Source organism: Corvus kubaryi, unplaced genomic scaffold, assembly GCF_017639235.1.
Source record: "Corvus kubaryi isolate FWS band 111438036 unplaced genomic scaffold, C.kubaryi_AGA036_p1.0 37249, whole genome shotgun sequence".
NCBI lineage: Eukaryota > Metazoa > Chordata > Aves > Passeriformes > Corvidae > Corvus > Corvus kubaryi.
In genome coordinates this window covers 5,657,429-5,675,564 of record NW_024581072.1, presented here as the reverse complement: position 1 = coordinate 5,675,564, position 18,136 = coordinate 5,657,429, and the positions used below count along the sequence as shown (strand labels likewise).

The 18,136-nt window shown below is 39.2% G+C and overlaps 1 protein-coding gene across 1 annotated transcript in view; it reads right to left on the bottom strand.

The window, feature by feature from the left end:
• DGKQ (diacylglycerol kinase theta) overlaps positions 1–18,136 on the bottom strand; it is a 110,025-nt gene that overhangs the window by 28,770 nt on the left and 63,119 nt on the right. The window contains exons 8-15 of the mRNA XM_042023383.1: positions 15,976–16,044; positions 8,934–9,034; positions 7,216–7,439; positions 6,296–6,386; positions 3,282–3,336; positions 2,113–2,174; positions 1,700–1,850; positions 829–867 (exon numbers count right to left, since the gene is read on the bottom strand). Of these exons, the coding sequence (XP_041879317.1) occupies positions 829–867; positions 1,700–1,850; positions 2,113–2,174; positions 3,282–3,336; positions 6,296–6,386; positions 7,216–7,439; positions 8,934–9,034; positions 15,976–16,044 (792 nt within the window). The remainder of the gene's footprint in view (positions 1–828; positions 868–1,699; positions 1,851–2,112; positions 2,175–3,281; positions 3,337–6,295; positions 6,387–7,215; positions 7,440–8,933; positions 9,035–15,975; positions 16,045–18,136) is intronic.

Below are 18,136 nucleotides of genomic sequence, written 5' to 3'. Positions count from 1 at the left end.
TGAAAGCTTTACAGCTCTTGCTATGAAAAAATCAAAATCAATCCGTGTCAATTAGTCATGTGGAGTCAGCAAAAACACAAAGGAAGTCAAACACATCAGTCTTCAAAACCATGCTCTAGAAAGATCCATTTAGCAGACATGTGGAAGCTAAGCCTGCCAAAGGATGTGAAGCATCTCGACTACAGATACCTAAACATACAGAAGAGAAAATTCCACACTTTTAATTTTTACCAAATGCAGATCTCCACCTGACCACAGCACTAAAGCTGCCCAGAGCCACTGCTGCTCCAGCTCTCAGAAGCCTCATGGCTTCTCCAACTTTGCTGAAATAAAATTAATACAGACAGCAAAAGCAAAGAAACAGCTCAAGAGATGAATGCAGATAGGAATGCGTTTATTTTCTTCAACTTTCAGCCACTGAACTCTAGCTCTTAACACTGCTAGGAAACAGTGACTATGAAACAGTCCCACTGAGTCCAAAAGCAGTACCAAATTTTAGTATTCTTGAAGTCAAAGAAAGAACACTTGAAGGCTTTTTAACAGTTCTGTGTTGTTAAGATTATGCAGTTGAAGTGCAACTTCAAAACTCATTTTTATGATGAAATATTACCACCTTCTGTTATACACAGCATGAAGCCAACCTTTTAACTTTTTTTTAATAAGCTAGCACTAATCCACTGCTCTCATAAGTACAATGTGTTACATTTTACCTGAAGGGCTTTTTGCTTATGCAGTCAGACTAACATACTCTGAGCTTCTAGCCTCTAGTATTACGCTGCAGTTTTGAACATAGACATTGTTTGCAAGACTAAAAATTTTAATGCTTACCTTGTGCTTGATAAACATGACTCACAGATACTACATTTGCTGCAAAGGGGAAAAATATAAACACATAAAACCTTGGGTACATTTAGAGTAAATATTTAAAATATTTTTAAAAGTTACATAAATATAATATAAATAAATATTAAAAGTTATACAAATACAGGGAGAACCTCCAGCTAACACTTTCCTTCTCAAGTTTACATTGCAAGTAAAAAAGCTAAACTGATTTTCATAAAAGGTGACTAAGAAGTCTTTGCGACATTTCAAGTTTAATTCCTCTTGAAGTGACATAAAAGATAGGGAAAAATGCTTTGTTTCCTGCAATAAAAAGCATGACACATTCCTGACACTGTTTATACAAAGTATCGGTTAAAGGAATATCATGAAAATTCAATTACACGTCTTTGAAAAAGAAAAATAAATTCTTTTCCCCTAGTGTTTGTCCATACGTGTGTGCACACACTGCTCATACTTGTCCATGATGGGGCACAGAGCTCATGAATAACATGGAGAACAGCCCAGGCAAAAAGTGTCAGAGGTTAAAAAAGGCAAGGGACATTCTGCACGTGGTTTAAGGTATGTATAGTTCTTCTAAAGAGTGATGCATTTTCACACACACATACAAAATAAAAAGTGTAGTCACATACAACCCAAGTAACATAATAATTATTCTGTAAATAATGAGCTGTCACATCTCTCCTGCAACTGTGAGCATGTTAAAATGATTTAAAAAGCCCACATGAGTGTAAAAGGCAGAATGATTTTTTAAAATAAGGTCAGGAAAAGTTAAAATTATAAGAAAAATGAGCGATTGATGCTGCTACATTTTGTTCTGTACAAGTTAATGTGTCTGAAAATGCACCTGTTTACTTACTTTTGATAGCTAATTCTTCCTTGAGAATATTTGTGTATTCTTCAGGGGAAAGCTGAGGTGGAAGGCCACCAACAAATAAATCTACTTGTACAATGGATTTGCTGTTTTCCACAATGTAAAATCTTGTTTGATTCATCTGACGTATTGAAGTCTACCAAAACAAAGGAAAATAAATGACATGACATTTGGCAAAAAGATACTGTGAAGCAAAATCCAAAATAGTTCTGCACTTAGCAATCATGTCCTCTATGCCTAGAGAATATCAGAAACAGAAACAAACTTCAGTTCAAGCACTTAGCTTCTCTACCCTTGAGCCTGCTTAGGGGGTAACCAGTTACTTTTTCTGTAAGAGAGATTCCATACTTGCTATGAAAAAAAATTAAAAAAAAATCACATTCCTTTCTCAGGTTTACCTTTCTTATGTCCTTGAGTCTGTTAAGAATCAGTTCCTGATTGTCCAAGACCATGCGCTGCACTGGAGAGGACAAGACCATTAATCATGTTAGAAAGCATGTAAATTATTATCAGGCTCAATTACACAAAAACAATAAGAAAAACATTTAGGGAAAAAGTACAGCTCTGCACACAACTAATTTTATCATAAAGGACCATGCAGACCTGAGCTACTTATGATCCAACAGAAAAAACACATAGGTGCTTGGAACAGTCTGACTTTTTTCACAGTTCCTAAACACCAGCCTCCTTTAAAAAAAGGCAGAAACAGCCTGAACCCACTCAAAAGACAAGCAGTATACTTTGGTAATAATCTAACTGTTTGACAGAAGACTTTAAGACTATATTCCTTAACAAGTACTGTAATAACCAACTTCTGTATTTTATCAAAATATTAAAACAACTCTAACAACTTCCAGTTAAAGTAAGGTTGGAAATGATGCTTTAAAATGGAGTACCAGAAACCAACCAAGGTTATGACATTAACAAAGCTGCCATAACCTTATAAAACAACTTCCCAATAATGCTCACAAATAAAGCAAAGCAGAACTACAAAGATATTTACTCAGCTGTGGTCAGAGCATTAGACTACTTCAATGTCTTTATTTCTCCATTCAACCTTGCAAATACTGAAGCACAAAGACATGTAAACTGGGAGAACACCAGCCCAGTTCCTGCAGGATCACAAAACACTTGAGCAATGCTAGGACTGCAGATTTCTGTTCTTCCTAACACACAAACATATTACTCGGACTGTCTTAGGACTCAAACTTACTCTTCCATGGGAGAAAGAAGACAGAGGAAGGGAACCATTTGAACTTTAGAATTAATCTTTAATAAATAACTGCAATTAAGAAAATTATGTCAGTTAAACATAGCTCCCCAAAATAGGGCAGAAGTGTCAATACCCACCAGAAACTGCAAATGAGATTTTACGTAATAATGAAGGGGAACCTTATTCCCACAGGACATACAAGACTGAAAAGAACCTGCATCACTCCTGATTAAGTATTTCAACATCATCATCAAGTTTCATTTGTGTTTTTTGTTGTTGAAAATGAACTGTGTTAGAATGGGGAAAAATCCCACGGAGATCAGATGTGCCTTTCGCCAATGCTCCTTGACTTACCTTGCTTACTGCCCATAAGCACTTCCACCAATTTGAAATTCTGGAGGCACTCGGTCTGCCAAAAGATACAGAATGTAAATGCAGCTTCTGAATGACATAATTTTCCCAGATGTTTACATTATTGTGTTATATACTGTACACAGTGTATAACAGAGCATGGAAAATTAAACATTTTAAAAAAATTAAATATTTTTAAATCAACCATGATGTTCTTCCTCTGATCAACTCCTTCCAAGACAGGAATAATCTTCATTTTACACACTCATGGCATTATGCTACCATGCTCCTAAAAACATTGGCACTGTCACAGCCACATTGTGATGGGGCCCCTGTCCAGCACGGTTGATCCCGTTCGTGCTTCAGCGATGAACAGCTCATGTGGGGTATTTCCTGAATGTCCTTCCAGAGAAAGCATGCAGGACTGGGAATAAGCCCGCTCTTTGAGAAGATGGCCCAGAAACCAGCTTGGCAAAACCAGGGTGAACACTCCCCATCTCATGGGGCACTCCACAGGCACTGATGGAACAAAACCCTCTTCACATGTGCCACAGTCTCTTCTCCAAGCTACTGCTAGGGAGAAGTCAAGTCCCTTGCAGCTGGATCAGAAGAGCAGCACCAAAAGCTGAACCATTTATGACAAAACCTTGCAAACGTATGACACTCATGACTGAGGAAGGGTCTTAAATTTTACCCTTGAGACTCAAGAGAAAAATGACCTTGCTTTGCATGTCATGACCAGGGGTGTTGAGAGCCTCAACTGCCTACATGTGCTTTGCCTGATACTTGATGAAAGCAACTTGGGAGCATCTGCAGCCCAGGCAAATTCTGGATATTAAAAAGAGATTTCCTGTATGCATGTTTATATAGAGAAACAAGTAGAGCATTTAAAAATTATCACTACTGGAGAAATTGCAACTGAGCCAAAGAATTAAGTCTCTTTAGAGCATATAGCTAGCTTCCCAAATACAGAGATCTTTCCCTAACAAAATTCCCAACTATACTGTTTGACTGTTGTTTTTTTTCAGAGAAGACAAAACTTTGGACATCGTTGTTCCAATTTTTGTCAAAAGGTCCACAGCACTTGAGGAAATGGACTGACAACAGATCCTGGAAGTATTCTGCAGCCAAAACAAGCTGCATGCTTTACACAATGGATATACCTAGTCAGATCTATGATTATCACTTACTGCACACAGTAGTCACATGCATGTTCCAATGTACTCTGTAAATAACCCCAAAGGGCAGCAGTCACCCTCTGCAAGCCCCTGGAGCAGTGGAACTGTGCTGATTTCCTGGTGTGCTCACAAGCCCCAGGTGCAGAAGAAAATGCGCACGCTACAGCTTTGTGTCTTCACACTGGCTGGGTTGGCCAATAGCTTGGTACGCTAGCAAAGCCTACTGACATGTTTCCTGAAAGTCATATTGTTTTGGCACCAACCCTAAGAAGGACAGGCAGACTGAAAAGAGATTATCTTTCAAGGAAAGCATGTGCATCTACAAGATTACAAGATGTATCTAGTAATTTCCAGTGATGTGGGAAGGAATGCAGACAGTGAAGAACGTGGATGCTGTTTCAGCCTTGAGTCCTTCCTTGCAGCGCTTGGGGGCTGGCTACAGAGATGCTGGTTGCTACCATAGGAAGAAAATTTCTGCAGTGCTCTTTAACGTTTTTATAAATTGTCTGGATGAAGGAATCAAATGCACTGAGAGTTTCCTGAGGATACTAAGCAGGAGGAACTGTGGACTCCCTCAAAGGTAGGGGACACTTATGGGGAGATCTGGATGAGATAGAGAGCTGGGAAATCACCAACCATTTGAAATCTAGCAAGAGCTACTGCCAGATTCTCAACCTGGGATGGCGTAATCCTGGTTAAAAATACAAGCTGGGGGATGAGAGCTGGAGAGCAGCCCTGTGGAAAAAGATCTCGCGGACTGGGTCGGTGGCAAGTTGAACATGAGCCAGCAGTGCCCTGGCAGCCAGGAGGGCCACCCGTGTCCTGGGGTGCATCAGGCACAGCATCACCAGCCAGGCAAGGGAGGGGATTGACCTGCTCCGCTCTGGAGTGGGGTGGCCTCACCTCGAGTGCTGGGGGCAGGTCTGGGTGCCACAATATAAGATGGACATCAACCCATTTGAGTGTGTCCAGAGCAGAGTGACCGAGATGATGAAAAGTCTCAAGGGCAAGACTTGGAAGGACCTCTCTGAGGTCACTTGGTTTGTTCAGCCTGGAGAAGAGGAGGCTGAGAAGTGACCTCATCATGGTCAACAGCTTCCTCAAGGCAGGGAGTGAAGGGAGAGGTGCCAATCTCCTCTCTCTGGTCACCAGAGATAGAACCCAAGGAAAAGAGAATGAAGCTGCATTAAGGGGAGTTCAAATTTAGGAAAAGGTTCTCCACTGAAAGGGTGGCTGGTCACTGGAACAGGATCCCTAGGAAAGTGTTCATGGCACCAAGTTTGTGAGAGTTCAAGAAGTGTCTGGACAATGCTGTTAGTCATACACTTTACTACCAGGAAATCCTGCAAGGAGCAGGAAGTTGGACTCAGTGATCTTTATGGGTCCTCTCCAACTTGAGATACACTGTGATTTTATAATTTCCTTCAAAGCAGCATAGAGAATTAGGAGACAAGCATGATCATCCTAACAGTGATTGCCAGTTTCCCAACAAGGTAAAATTAGCAGAGTAGCTACATACATAAGTGTGTTTTAAATATTTCAAGACATAAATAACCAGTAAAAATATGCTGCATCCCAAGAATCATGGTGTTCATGCAAGTAAATCTGCTTGATCCAGAAACACTGATGGTACCTTCCAGTACAGAGCACCCATACCCACCTACCCTGAAGATTGCTTTAAGCTTTGAGCAGCATGCCAGTCACAAAAGATCATCCACCAAATGCTAACAACATTTACATTAACTGCGAATTAAGAGACTGCAATTTTTCTGAAGAGAAAAATACATACTTCAGGGTCACTCAGGTGGTATATGGCTGTGCTTAGGTTCTTTCACTTACCTGCCTTCCAAGTAATGGGAGCACTTCTTTGATCACGGTCTGCACAGTGCTATCCTTATTTACTCGTAGAGAAACATATGCCATTCCCACCCTAAGGAGAAAAATACTTATTTTAAGACAATCATTTGATCTGTGTGTACCTTTTTAAACTAAGTATAAAATTTTCTCTGGCGGTAGGCACATATTTGAATTAGTTGGAGAAAGCTGTTCACGGAGGCTCATGGCAGATGTGGTATCAGCGCCACAGACAAGAAAACACTTTCATCGCAAGGAACTGCTAATTACAATTGTAGCACAGCAGATCAGCTTCTTCCTAATCACAAAGATAACCTGCAAGTCTTTCATAAAACTTGGCAATGCAGTTGCAACAGCAAAATGACCACATGGTTAAATTTTATCCCACAGGTCTTCAGATATTAGTAGGTCAACAGACCATTTTGTTTCCACTATTAATATGCTTAAAATTCATACTGTCTCAGTGGTAAATATAGGGGGTTTTTTATTATTTATTTTCCTCCTCCTCATGTCACATGGGAAGTTACGCTATAGTTCTTCCTACTTCACACTTCTTCAACAAAATCCATCTATTTTTCAAATGATGTGTATGTCATCATTTGTTTACAGATGTAGTTAATGTAAAGTTGCATCTTTCTCACCAAACACATGACAATAGAACTGCACAAGTTGCACAGTATATTCCACGTATGTAAAGAAACCCAAGAGTTTCCAGGCAAGGAAATGAATGTTATGCATAATACCCACTCAGAAAAACGACCAGAAGAATCCTGAAATACAGAAAAAGAAACTACATTCTCTGTTAGACTTCTGCAGCTTCAATAACTAAAACAAACAAAGCTAGACTACAGAGGACAAATGTAGCCAAGCAGGATAACCTTGTGATCAAGAAGGAAAATACTCACTTTAGCCAGGCAGGATAAATTCTGATCACTTCCTCGTCCTTTGGTTTGGCTCTGATGATCCAAGCTTCAGGAACAGATTCGCGGAATACTGAGCCCAAATTGCTGTCCTCTGCAGCATCATTCCTGTTGATAACATCATCAGAGAGCAGCACCTGCTGCGTAAAGGTCTGAAGCTCATACTCCTGCTGGTCATCATTTATGTAGTATGCCCTCAAAGCAGCCTCCTAAAACACAGCAAGATACATGAACATGTACTTGAAAAGACACAATTAATACCTATACAGCCACAGACATTATAAATACCTGATTTATAAAATGAACCATTAATGCATGTTCTAACCTCAGAGCAGTGGACACATAGCAATGGCAAAAAAAAAAAGCCAAACGAAACAAGAGTGAAGTTTTGAAAACAAATTTTAGTGAACATGAAAGAAGAAAACTTGAGATATCAATGTATTTGAACACAATCCACAGTATTTTTGGAAAGTGATAGTCATTTTAAGACTGAAAGTAAAAATTCAGGTCCAATAAATCTACACTCACGCATGTAAAATTTACTCCACAAGGAAAATGGTAAATTACCCTTGATTGTACCCAACTCTGCCTACTCAGTCTTCTTGCACTTAAGGGGATGCTAAAAATTAGTGAGCTTCTCAGCCACAAGGCTGCCCTGAGCCCACACACCTGTGAAGAGGAAAGGGAAGGGCTGTCCTTGCAAGATGCACACTGTCACAGGAATTTTACATCCATTATAGGCCCATGCCTGCAGCACCTCTGCTAAAACAGATGCTGCAGTCATTACAGCTCACTAATGAGAACTTGTATTTAACTTCCCTGGTATTAAAAGCACCAGCCTGGTAAAATGGACTTGAAAGGCAAGTAGCACTCCTAAATAAAAATGTTTTCAATCCCGGACATAGTTTTTCTTAAAGATCTTTGAAATGCAGAACACAACAAACCATTTTCAAAACTCCTCTTGATTTTGAGCACAGTATCAAGATAAAAATCCTAATGATCTTTAGCTTTAAATTGTCAAAATTCTGATGTAATACATTCTTCACACTTCTCTCCCAAGTCTGTTATGACTCTGAGACCTCACCATGCTTAATTCTATTGTGCACCACCCTATTCCCACTCCGGGATTTCTCTCTCACAGCATGGGGTCTCTGCCTAACCCAGTAAATAAAGATCTGTATAGCACACTTGATTTAGTACTAAGTATTTTTTCCACCCCAGATGGAGCACCAGAAAAGCTAGGGAGTGGCCAGTATGTGATCAACAATTAATTACTTTCACAGCCAAGAGGCGGAGATAACTATAGCAAGCTTTAGTGTTCGAAGCCAATTAACTCACGTGCAGTATTGGTGGCTACCAAGGACAAATATCAGAAACTACAGAAAAGGGGCAATACATAAGGAGCTGGTTATCCTGTGTTGCTTGTATCAGTAAAATCAGGCTTCAGAGTAACACAGGGAAGCAGAATGACTGCTTAGCTTGTGATACTGTGGTTGTCATTATGCTACAGATATGTAAGCCACCATTTCTTCAGATGCTGTAAAGTAAGAGCACTACATGAAGAAGTCAAATTACATTGCAATATTACACCCCATTTACAGATTTTTGTTGTTGAGTTAAATTTCTAAAAGTTAGCTTTTTACTGTTATAATATGGAATTATATGTATCACACTGGAAAACTGACCCTCACTGGGTATCTTACCACAACTTCTTCATTTTTTGCAATCCTTGGAACTGAAATTAGTCGAAATTGATTGCGTTTCACTGCATCATTCCCATCAAATATCTTCAGTGTTTGTTTACCTAAATGGAAACAATTGTATTTCATTAACACACACCTCAAATCAGAAAGCTACCTGAATAGGAAGGCCATAATGTAACTACTAAAAACCTGCTTTTAACCAACTGAAATGTTTCTTCTTCATGGGAACATTCCTTCTCATAGAACCAGCTTTGAGCCTGAATATTTTAATATTTGTTTAGTTACTGTTCATTTAAAACAGGGTTACATTCAGAGAGGAAAGAGAGACTAGTAATCACAGTTTTATCCTGGCTTTTGATATAACTGTTATAACCATACGCTGTATGTTACCACTTCCTCATCCTCAGCATTCAAGGCTGCATTTATTATTGACAAGTTGAACAACTTGAAGACAAAGTGCCATCACCTTCAGAACAAATCCCAGAGCACTGCCAATTCTGAGAACGTGCTTCCAAAGAAAGTCCTTAAAATTGTTGGCTAAGTGTACAGGCAATGGGAGGAAAATACAGGGACAACAGAAAAAGTAAAAGAAAGAAGGTACAGCAAATTAAGACCTTCAGCCTTTTGCTGTGTTTCACTTCATTAAAGTCGTATCAAATCCATACTCAAACTGTTGCCCAGCCATCTGTGAAAGGGTGAAAAGTGAAGGATTTCAGGTTCACCTTTCACCAAGATGGGTTATGATTCAGGTACAGGCTGCTGTATGACAAAGTCACTCTCTTAAGCAACTATTTTAAGAGTAATAGCAAAGCGCAACCAAATTCTCATAGAACAGGCAGGTTTTGAGAGGTTTTAGGAACAAGTTAATATTACCGGTCCATTACATGTGTCCTTACTGCCTCTGGGAAGGAAACCAAGTTAATCTATCCAGACCAAAAACTAGATTCCATGAAGACAGACCTTGTGTCCTCTCCTGATCTCATCTTTATGAAGACACCTGATGAGCTGCTCAGCTTTGCAGTGTCTTGCAGGCACTCCCCAGAGAGCTGATGCTTTACAGCAGACACAACTATTTCTCACGGACAGAATATGCCATTTTTATTGCAGTGTTGCACTGAACTATTAACAAAAGTCACCTGTTGCATAGCACAGTGTTACAAAGTCTGATCTTAGAATAAATCTGTGCACCTCCATTCATCAGCAAGTAGTACAATCATTAGACTTATACTTGCAATTCTTGAAATGTTAGAAATATTCGGTGAGAGCCACATACACCAGCTGTAATACCCACACAACTGGTTAATCATGCAGTCTGTTAACACACATTGTAATGGAGATATGTTACATGATGGAGTCTTGTTCCATGCTTCCCTCACAGCTTGGAAATACTCTGTCGTACTGAATAAAATACTGAGAGCCTTTTGCTCTCAAATAATATCACCAGTTAGGTACAATGAAACACATTAGCACAGAAGGATTTAAAAGGAGATTTACCACAGAAGGATTAAAAAGGAAAAGTGAAACTGGAGGAAGAAAACCATTAACCACCTCTAACTGATGACTGAAAAAAAGCAAGCAAGAATCCAGGCATAAATGTGCATCACTGGGTATCTCAATGCTGCAGTGACAGATTATGAGGAAAGACAGCAGTGTATAAATACTTAGCAAGGACACTTCAGTGCTAGCTTTCTTGAACCCCCTGAAACTAAATATGTTGTGTCTAATCCACCTGTTACTGCTTCAGTGTACATTTTCCAACTTCAATCAAAAGGAGATGCCACAGAAGTAAAGGATTATCTAATACTTATGTCTGAAAGCAGTCTTTTAAAAATGAGATTCTAATCCTAAAAGAAAAATCATGATACCTTAATTCTCACTATCTTTATTTCTCCTTATTCTGAGATGAGACAGCTACACTTGGACGTCTTTTTCAGTGTAGACTTATCCACTTCTTAAGGATATTTCTTCATTATCAATTCCACTGGTCATGGCACAATGTGTGGGCAAGGACATTCTCATTATGTAACACGAAGACCTCACTGCACAGCAAAGCAGTCCCCAGTACAGCCTCCCATCCTACTCCAAAGTCATCGTAGTGTCCCTGAGACAAAACTGGCTATGTTGACTGGTCTACTGAAAGGTGTACCCACCCATGTCAGGGAGGTTGGGACTAGATGATCTTTAAGGTCCCTTCTAACTCAAATCATTCTATGATTCTATTATGATATTCAAAACCTTACTGAACATGACAAACGCCCTGAGTGACCTTGCTTCAGCAGGAGGTTGTCCTAGATAATCTCCATGCTGCCTCCAACCTCAGCCATGCTGTTACTCTTTGGAGGGAAGCCTGTATAACAGATGCATGTACAAAGAAAAACAGAGAGACAGAAACAGAACAAATAAAATCACAGAATCATAAAATAGTTTGGGTTGGAAGGGGCCTTCAAGGATCGTGGAGTACAAGAATCCTGACATGGACATCTTTCCCTAGATTAGGCTACTCAGAGCCACACCCAACCTGGTATGATACATTGTGACTTTTCAATTATTTTTGTTGATATGAAAAGTAGTATTACCGTGGATTTTCAGTTTTCCAATTATCATAGTGGTTGTGTCTGTTGTCAATTTCTTTTTAGACACAATATAAGGAAGATTTAAATATCACCACCTCTTGCTTCTAAAGTACCTTTGAAACTCAACAACCACTGCACTGAGACTATAGCACACACCCGAAAGTGACCTACTCCTTTAAATTCTTCTGGACTTATGCCAAAAAGAGTAGAAATCTTTTAGAAACAGATTTCTGTCAGAGTGATCTCCATGGTAACTATAGCATAGACAAATGTTAACCAAAAGACACACTGTGTCCTGGGTGACCTTCTTTAGAGCTAACACAACTTGAGAAAACAAGCGAACACTGGTTACTGACAGCACAGCTGATGTTCTGAGTATGAACTTTCACAACACTATCAAAATCTCTGCTGTTTTCTCTAGCAATCCAGAGAGCAGACAACCATCTGAGAATAAAAACATTCATCCAAGTTCTAGTACTTGTTTTCATTTTGACGGCCTTTGTAGTCTGCTCTTATGAGATACTAGCTGGCCTAAGAGAATCCCTAGCAACTGTAACTGGAGAATTCTTTATGCGCTCTCCATGTCTTAAGAACAGTGGGATTGACTCTCAAAGTAAACTGGTTTACAAGAAGAAGTTTAGATCTACAGACTAGTGGTAATGTCCTAAGTTCAATCATATTTCTTAGTTAAATAAACATAATGCTGGTAAATCTGGTATCCATCACATAAAAAACCTCCTCGACTTTATCAGTGAAAAATCACATTTAACTTTGTCGCTGTCCTCCTCACAGGGGACACTTTTACTGCAAGCCAGTGAAAAATGGCTTGCTTGCACATGAGCTTCTGGAAGGCCATTAAAAAAACAAACAGCTACACACTGGAATTAGTCACCCAGAAATACATTTCTCCACTGATTCAGGAGCACATCCGATGCTTGTAAGTTAAGTGGTGTCTTATGCCAGTCTGCCAACTAGCCTTGGCAAGAGGCTCAACTGTAACCACTTCTGAAGTTAGATAAAGCTCTTCCTTCCACCTGTTCCAATTTTTAAGTATTAGAAAATGATCCAGTTACAGAAGTGAAGTCTACATACCCCCACTTAGTACATCTACATAAACCCCCTTGCTAATACGCAACAGATGCACTTATCAAACTGTGGTATTTAAAGGAGTCACTGCCTGTTTTGTAATACGGCACCTCACTGCTAAACATCTTATCTTTTCCTGTTGGATCAGAGTACACAATATCCGGACTTTCTCCTGAATAACACATTATTTTTTTCTTACCATGGGATACTGAGCTGAAAGTAACCTGTTATTCATGCTTACCCTTTTCAAGGGGAAAATAACTACAAAAGGTTAATTCCAGGCATAATTTACCAAATTGCAGAACTTGATTTCAGAGGCTAAGATACCAAGTTTTCCAGGGAAAAGGATAAAACAGCATTGGATGAGTCCAAAGCTCATGTTCCCTTTGACTTCCAAATCCCCACAGACAGGACACGGCTTCTGAAAAGACATGTGGCTTGTGACTGAGATAGGAAAATGAGGCAGTCCTGGGTAGTTTTGCCACTTAAGAAAGTTAGAGGCCTACCCTGAGTGTATTTGTGAAAATCACTCTTAAAAGACTTAATTCTAGCAACATAGCTTACCAAGCACCATTCTTCCCCCCAAAACTTGTGTTATTTGCATGCTTTATGCTCTCTTTCTCTACTGTTGCTTCATATTACAACAGTGGGGACTATAAAATTTTGGTTTATTTCAGTATTAGGATTCATAACCTACAAGATGGCATTTATGCATGTAAGAATTATGTATTTTTTCTTTTATTGCCCTTGAAGAGAGCCTTGGGTCTATCTAATACAAAACCATTTTATCTCTTACTTGGCAGATGAACAGGCTGTGGAAGGACATGCTGTGAAACCTCTGTTTGCTGACAGCACTGCAGCCCCCATTTCTCTGACAGACAGATTGCTCTAAAACCTCCTCCAGAATGGGGTTTTTTTGATCTCTGAATTCTGTCCTGCAGAAGATGGACGCATGCTGAATCAGACAGTTCACTTGCAGCCAGTGAGAGACACTCACAGGGCAGGTAGTGTCTTTTTCCAAACCTGCTGGTATGTCTGTTACATCAGCTCAGAAACTGTATGGTTGTTTTCACGTTAATTTTATGCTTTTGATTTCAGTATCTTGGTAGGCTAAATATAGTGGTTGATTTAACACATTCAAGCTACCAATATTAAGACTTAGATCTTCTAACTTTACTCTTCACTCAACAAGCCCATTACAACAGCAAAGAAATGAAAGTGAATGTAGACTACTAATTCAAATCTTCTTCCAATACTAAAGACTTTGTATCCTTTTCTATTGGTTTCTTTCCTATCAAAGAAGTGTCTTTCCACACCAATATTATTCAATTTGTTCCGACTTGTTTTCACTGTTTTAAAAAATATATACCCCTAAAACATAGAGAGCTGGAATTAAGAAAAGCTAAATATTCTGGAATGTAATGGAGTTCAGACACTCCTGAAGTAGAGCATGGTAACATCCCAAAAGACATGGCAGATGTACTGAGTCAACACACCGAAGACGTGAGCAGCTCCTTCTTGACCCATGTTACACAAATGGTGTTATCTAGAGACAGGTGAAAGTGGTCCAGCCCCCTACAACCATGGCATTGTCATGTTAAATTCAATAGGTTATGACTCCCCACACACAGAGAAGCACAACAGCTGGCAGGTGAACCTCAATAACTTTATCAGGTAGGTTATCAGAGCAGACACATCCTTAGCTGACACAAGGTCATCAATCCCATGGTCTGGGAGTGGGACACACCAGATGAATCCACAGGGGAAGTTCTGTGGGACACCTCACTGACCAAAGACGTCTCTCAGATTGCAGGGATTTATGAGATGCATGTGAAAAACATTCTGGGATGGTACAGGGTTGTTAGGGGAACTTCAGGAAAAAAGCAAAGGAAGAGAGCAAGGTGGTGTGGAGAAGAACTAGTATGGGAAAACAGAGGGATAAGGAGACAAAGGAATCTGGTCACATTTAAAGAACTTGCTGGTGGGTACTGCATGCTCATGCCCTGGACCTCATCACCACAGTCTGTCCTGTCTAATCAGTAAATGCTGTTTCTGAATCTTTTTGTGAGTGTGGTTTTAGCTGAGCTTTCTAAACCACAGCAAAGCTACTGTGCTATGGTTTGTGAAAATGTATTACAAGAAAGCAATTTTTTATGCCACTGTTCTATTTAAAACACAACTAACAATACTTCACATGACCCTTGAAAATATACCATCTACTGCTGCTTTCTCCAGATCAGAGATGGCCTGAACAAATGACATATTAAAGTTTGTATCCTGCCCTGAATTTTCATATCTTTTTTCTTCTTTTAGGAAGTCTAAACTAAAGCTGAACTGGCCTGCACTAATACTTTCAATGAATCCAGTTGAAATATCTGGATACATTATTTGGTCTTTTTGACAGTAGTAAGGGAAATAGGCTTAATTGTTGAAATGAAGAAGTCCTCACACTCAACCGCATAAGTCACTTAAAACAGTGGAAAAAATGAAAACTGTTCAGACAAACTGCAGTTAGTCAGACTATTTTCCCATAATAAGGAAGTATGCTGGTGGATTGTAACTTAAAGTCATTCAGGAACTAAGAAAGTGAAACAAGAAGATGCTTGGAATCTCTTCTGTAACTGATTTAATTAGTTATTGAGCTGATTTTTTTTTTTAATCCAAATAGCACTTGCACAATCAGCCTCTTAATTTTGTAAGAGCCTCAGGATTTAAAAAAATATAGTATTTATTGATTCGAAATGTCCTTTAATGCAGCTACATTAGGTAGCAAGCACCATGTTGTTTTAATTATGGATTTAATTATGATTTAATTATGGATATAGGGGTGGGAAACTCTTAAATTGCTGTTTAACCTCATCTTCTGAAAAGTAAGAATTTGGCTGTTACCAACCGCAGAAAACTCCACATGCTTAAAAATTCAACTGCATAGGAAGCAGCCAGTCCAGCTCAATCCTGTTTACTGCAACATGCCCAAGCCAAAAGAAAAAATTGACCTGGTGGCCTCAGCAAAATTTGGGTCCAGAGAACTTACAAGCAAAAGGCTTTGAAAAGACACTGCTGTCTGCCCTTTAAATTCATTGCTTATGTATGGAGTATTAACACCATGTTTTCTTTCTTCAATTACCAAGTTGAGAGAAATGACCTATTTGTCAAGGTAATGAACAGACTGTCATTTGTGTCAACCTACCAATGGAAAATACCAAGGAGATATTTTTAAAGCCCTGGATAAATGTGTTGGACCAAAACTTTGGAACTGAAATTAAAACCTAACATTAGAAAAATAGCCATTTAATATTTTCTCATAAGGCAATACAAGTTAAGATTATATGAATAAAGACTGAAATGGGTGACTATTCACCCCTTACTAAAATTTTGCTTACTTGAATCGGTTGAAATTTGGATATCTTTTGTTGATCCTTGTGTTGACCCATCAACATCATCATCTTCATCTGTAAAAGCAGAAACATTTTAAGAAAGGATTTTTGCTAATTTGAATGGAGGGGAGGGAAGAAGCTGTTTGTAACTTAGGAACAGTTTATATCAAACAAGCTAACACAAAAGGAGCCAGTCAGAAAAGCACACTTTCTTTTTCTACCTGTTTTATGATAATAATTCATAGTATTAAAACAGTATTATAAAAACAAATCTGCATTGTCATGTAACTACAATGAAGGCATACCTGAGATCCTTATACTGTTAACTTTAATATAGCAACTACTGCATTTCATTCTTTACTAAAGCTGTGATGTTTGCCTGTGACTGAAGTATGGATGGTTTCCATTAAGTTTTAAATTACCAAATCAATCCAGGAATTGCAGTAACAGCCTTCCAGTCAGAAATACTGATGTTACACAAATAATTTCCACAACTGAAAAACATAGTTTTTGACACTCAAAGAGAAAGAAATTGCTGCTCTTCAGAAGAGGACTTTGACAGTAGTCTCATCACTCTCACTACAGCACTCTGACATTCTAAGATGTCAGAAAATAATGCAACCTTGTAAAACCATACATAAAAGATTAAGAAAAGATTAAAATAAATACTATGAGCAATTTGCATTTGCTTCTGTGAAGAACATCCTCACTGCATTCTCACTCCTGACACTCAGGGCCATACAAGACCAGTGCAAATCCAAACATGATCAATTTTCTTTCTCAGAAGGTAGCAGTAGAGTGCAATGTAAGTGCCCATCACATAATGTTAGTCATACTCACACCCACTGAAAATCCCAGTCAGTCTTGACTGGGATGCGGGCAAAGCTCCCAAGAGATATAAGCCAGGCAACACCTTTGTAAAAACTATGCCTTGCAGCAGAGGGAGAAAGCAAGAGATCAAAGCACAAAACAAGAAAGAAAAAATAAAATAAAATCACTAAAGGCAGAACTTCAGACCAAAAGAGATATTGGGGAAGTCAAAATCCTAAAGCAGGAGAACCTTCCAAGAAGCAGAATCATAACATGTCAAGAAGGGTACTAGGCAGTAGTCCTAAACTTGACACCAGGTAACTTGTTGAATATTTGGGTAATGCTTCAAGTGTCTACAAGACAGACCAACAATAATGCTTTTGAGTTGTGACTTTTAAAATATAAAAAGTGTTGAAATATCTTCCCTGTTATAGCTGACAGACAAACAGATCACGTTTCAAACTGGAGAGAAATTTAGACAGTATGGTCTTGAAATACCCTGAAATAAGAGAAAGCTGAATGTCTTCTTGAATTTCACTCCAGACAATTAAGTTTAAAAAAAAGAAGTAGTAAATGTAACAATAGGAAGTGACTGCTCCTGATTGCTCCCAACCCTCTTCTTTCTCAGTTTAGATGGAAAGAAGCTGGCTTCTTTTATTAGACTTTCCCCTTCAATCTGAATAGGAGGGAAATCTACACCAACAGCATCTTGAAACTGTTCCAGTGAAGTTCAACTTGAAATTCGTGATGACAGGAGTCATTTGGAGGAAGGGGCTACACTGCTCTACCATTGCATTTCCTGGTAGCCCAAGAGTTTTAAAGAAGCCTCTTTCAGCACAGAGATGTTTGCTGAATGTTGATGATGACGCGCAGCATTTACGCCATGGCAAAAGCTACTTCGGACAAATGGTCCCCAGCAGGTCAGCAATGATGGGGGTGCTCATTTACTGCATGGGACAAGTCATCTGGCACTTCCCAAACACCAGCTTGGGAAGAGTTGCCTGCAGCAATCAACTCATCCAGGCAACAGCCAGCACTTCTTTGGTACCTCAGACTGGTCTTTCCACAATCTTCTGAGCGATGACCTTTGTCAGCTGTGGCAACAGAGGAGCACCCTCTGTGCATGCCACACCACGAGAACTTCTTAATGAGCCTGCCATCACACAGAAGTGCTAATTATCCTCCAACAAAGGAGTTCCTTGCTCCCCTAAAACATCCCTAACATACACACAATTTTTAACAAGATCTGCCATCCAGAGTCTATGCCTTTCCCCTAGAAAAGCAGCAGCAGCTCCTGGGGCAGCCATCCTGAGCTGCTTCATTGTCAGAGGAGCACCAAATTGTAGAGGGATTCCTT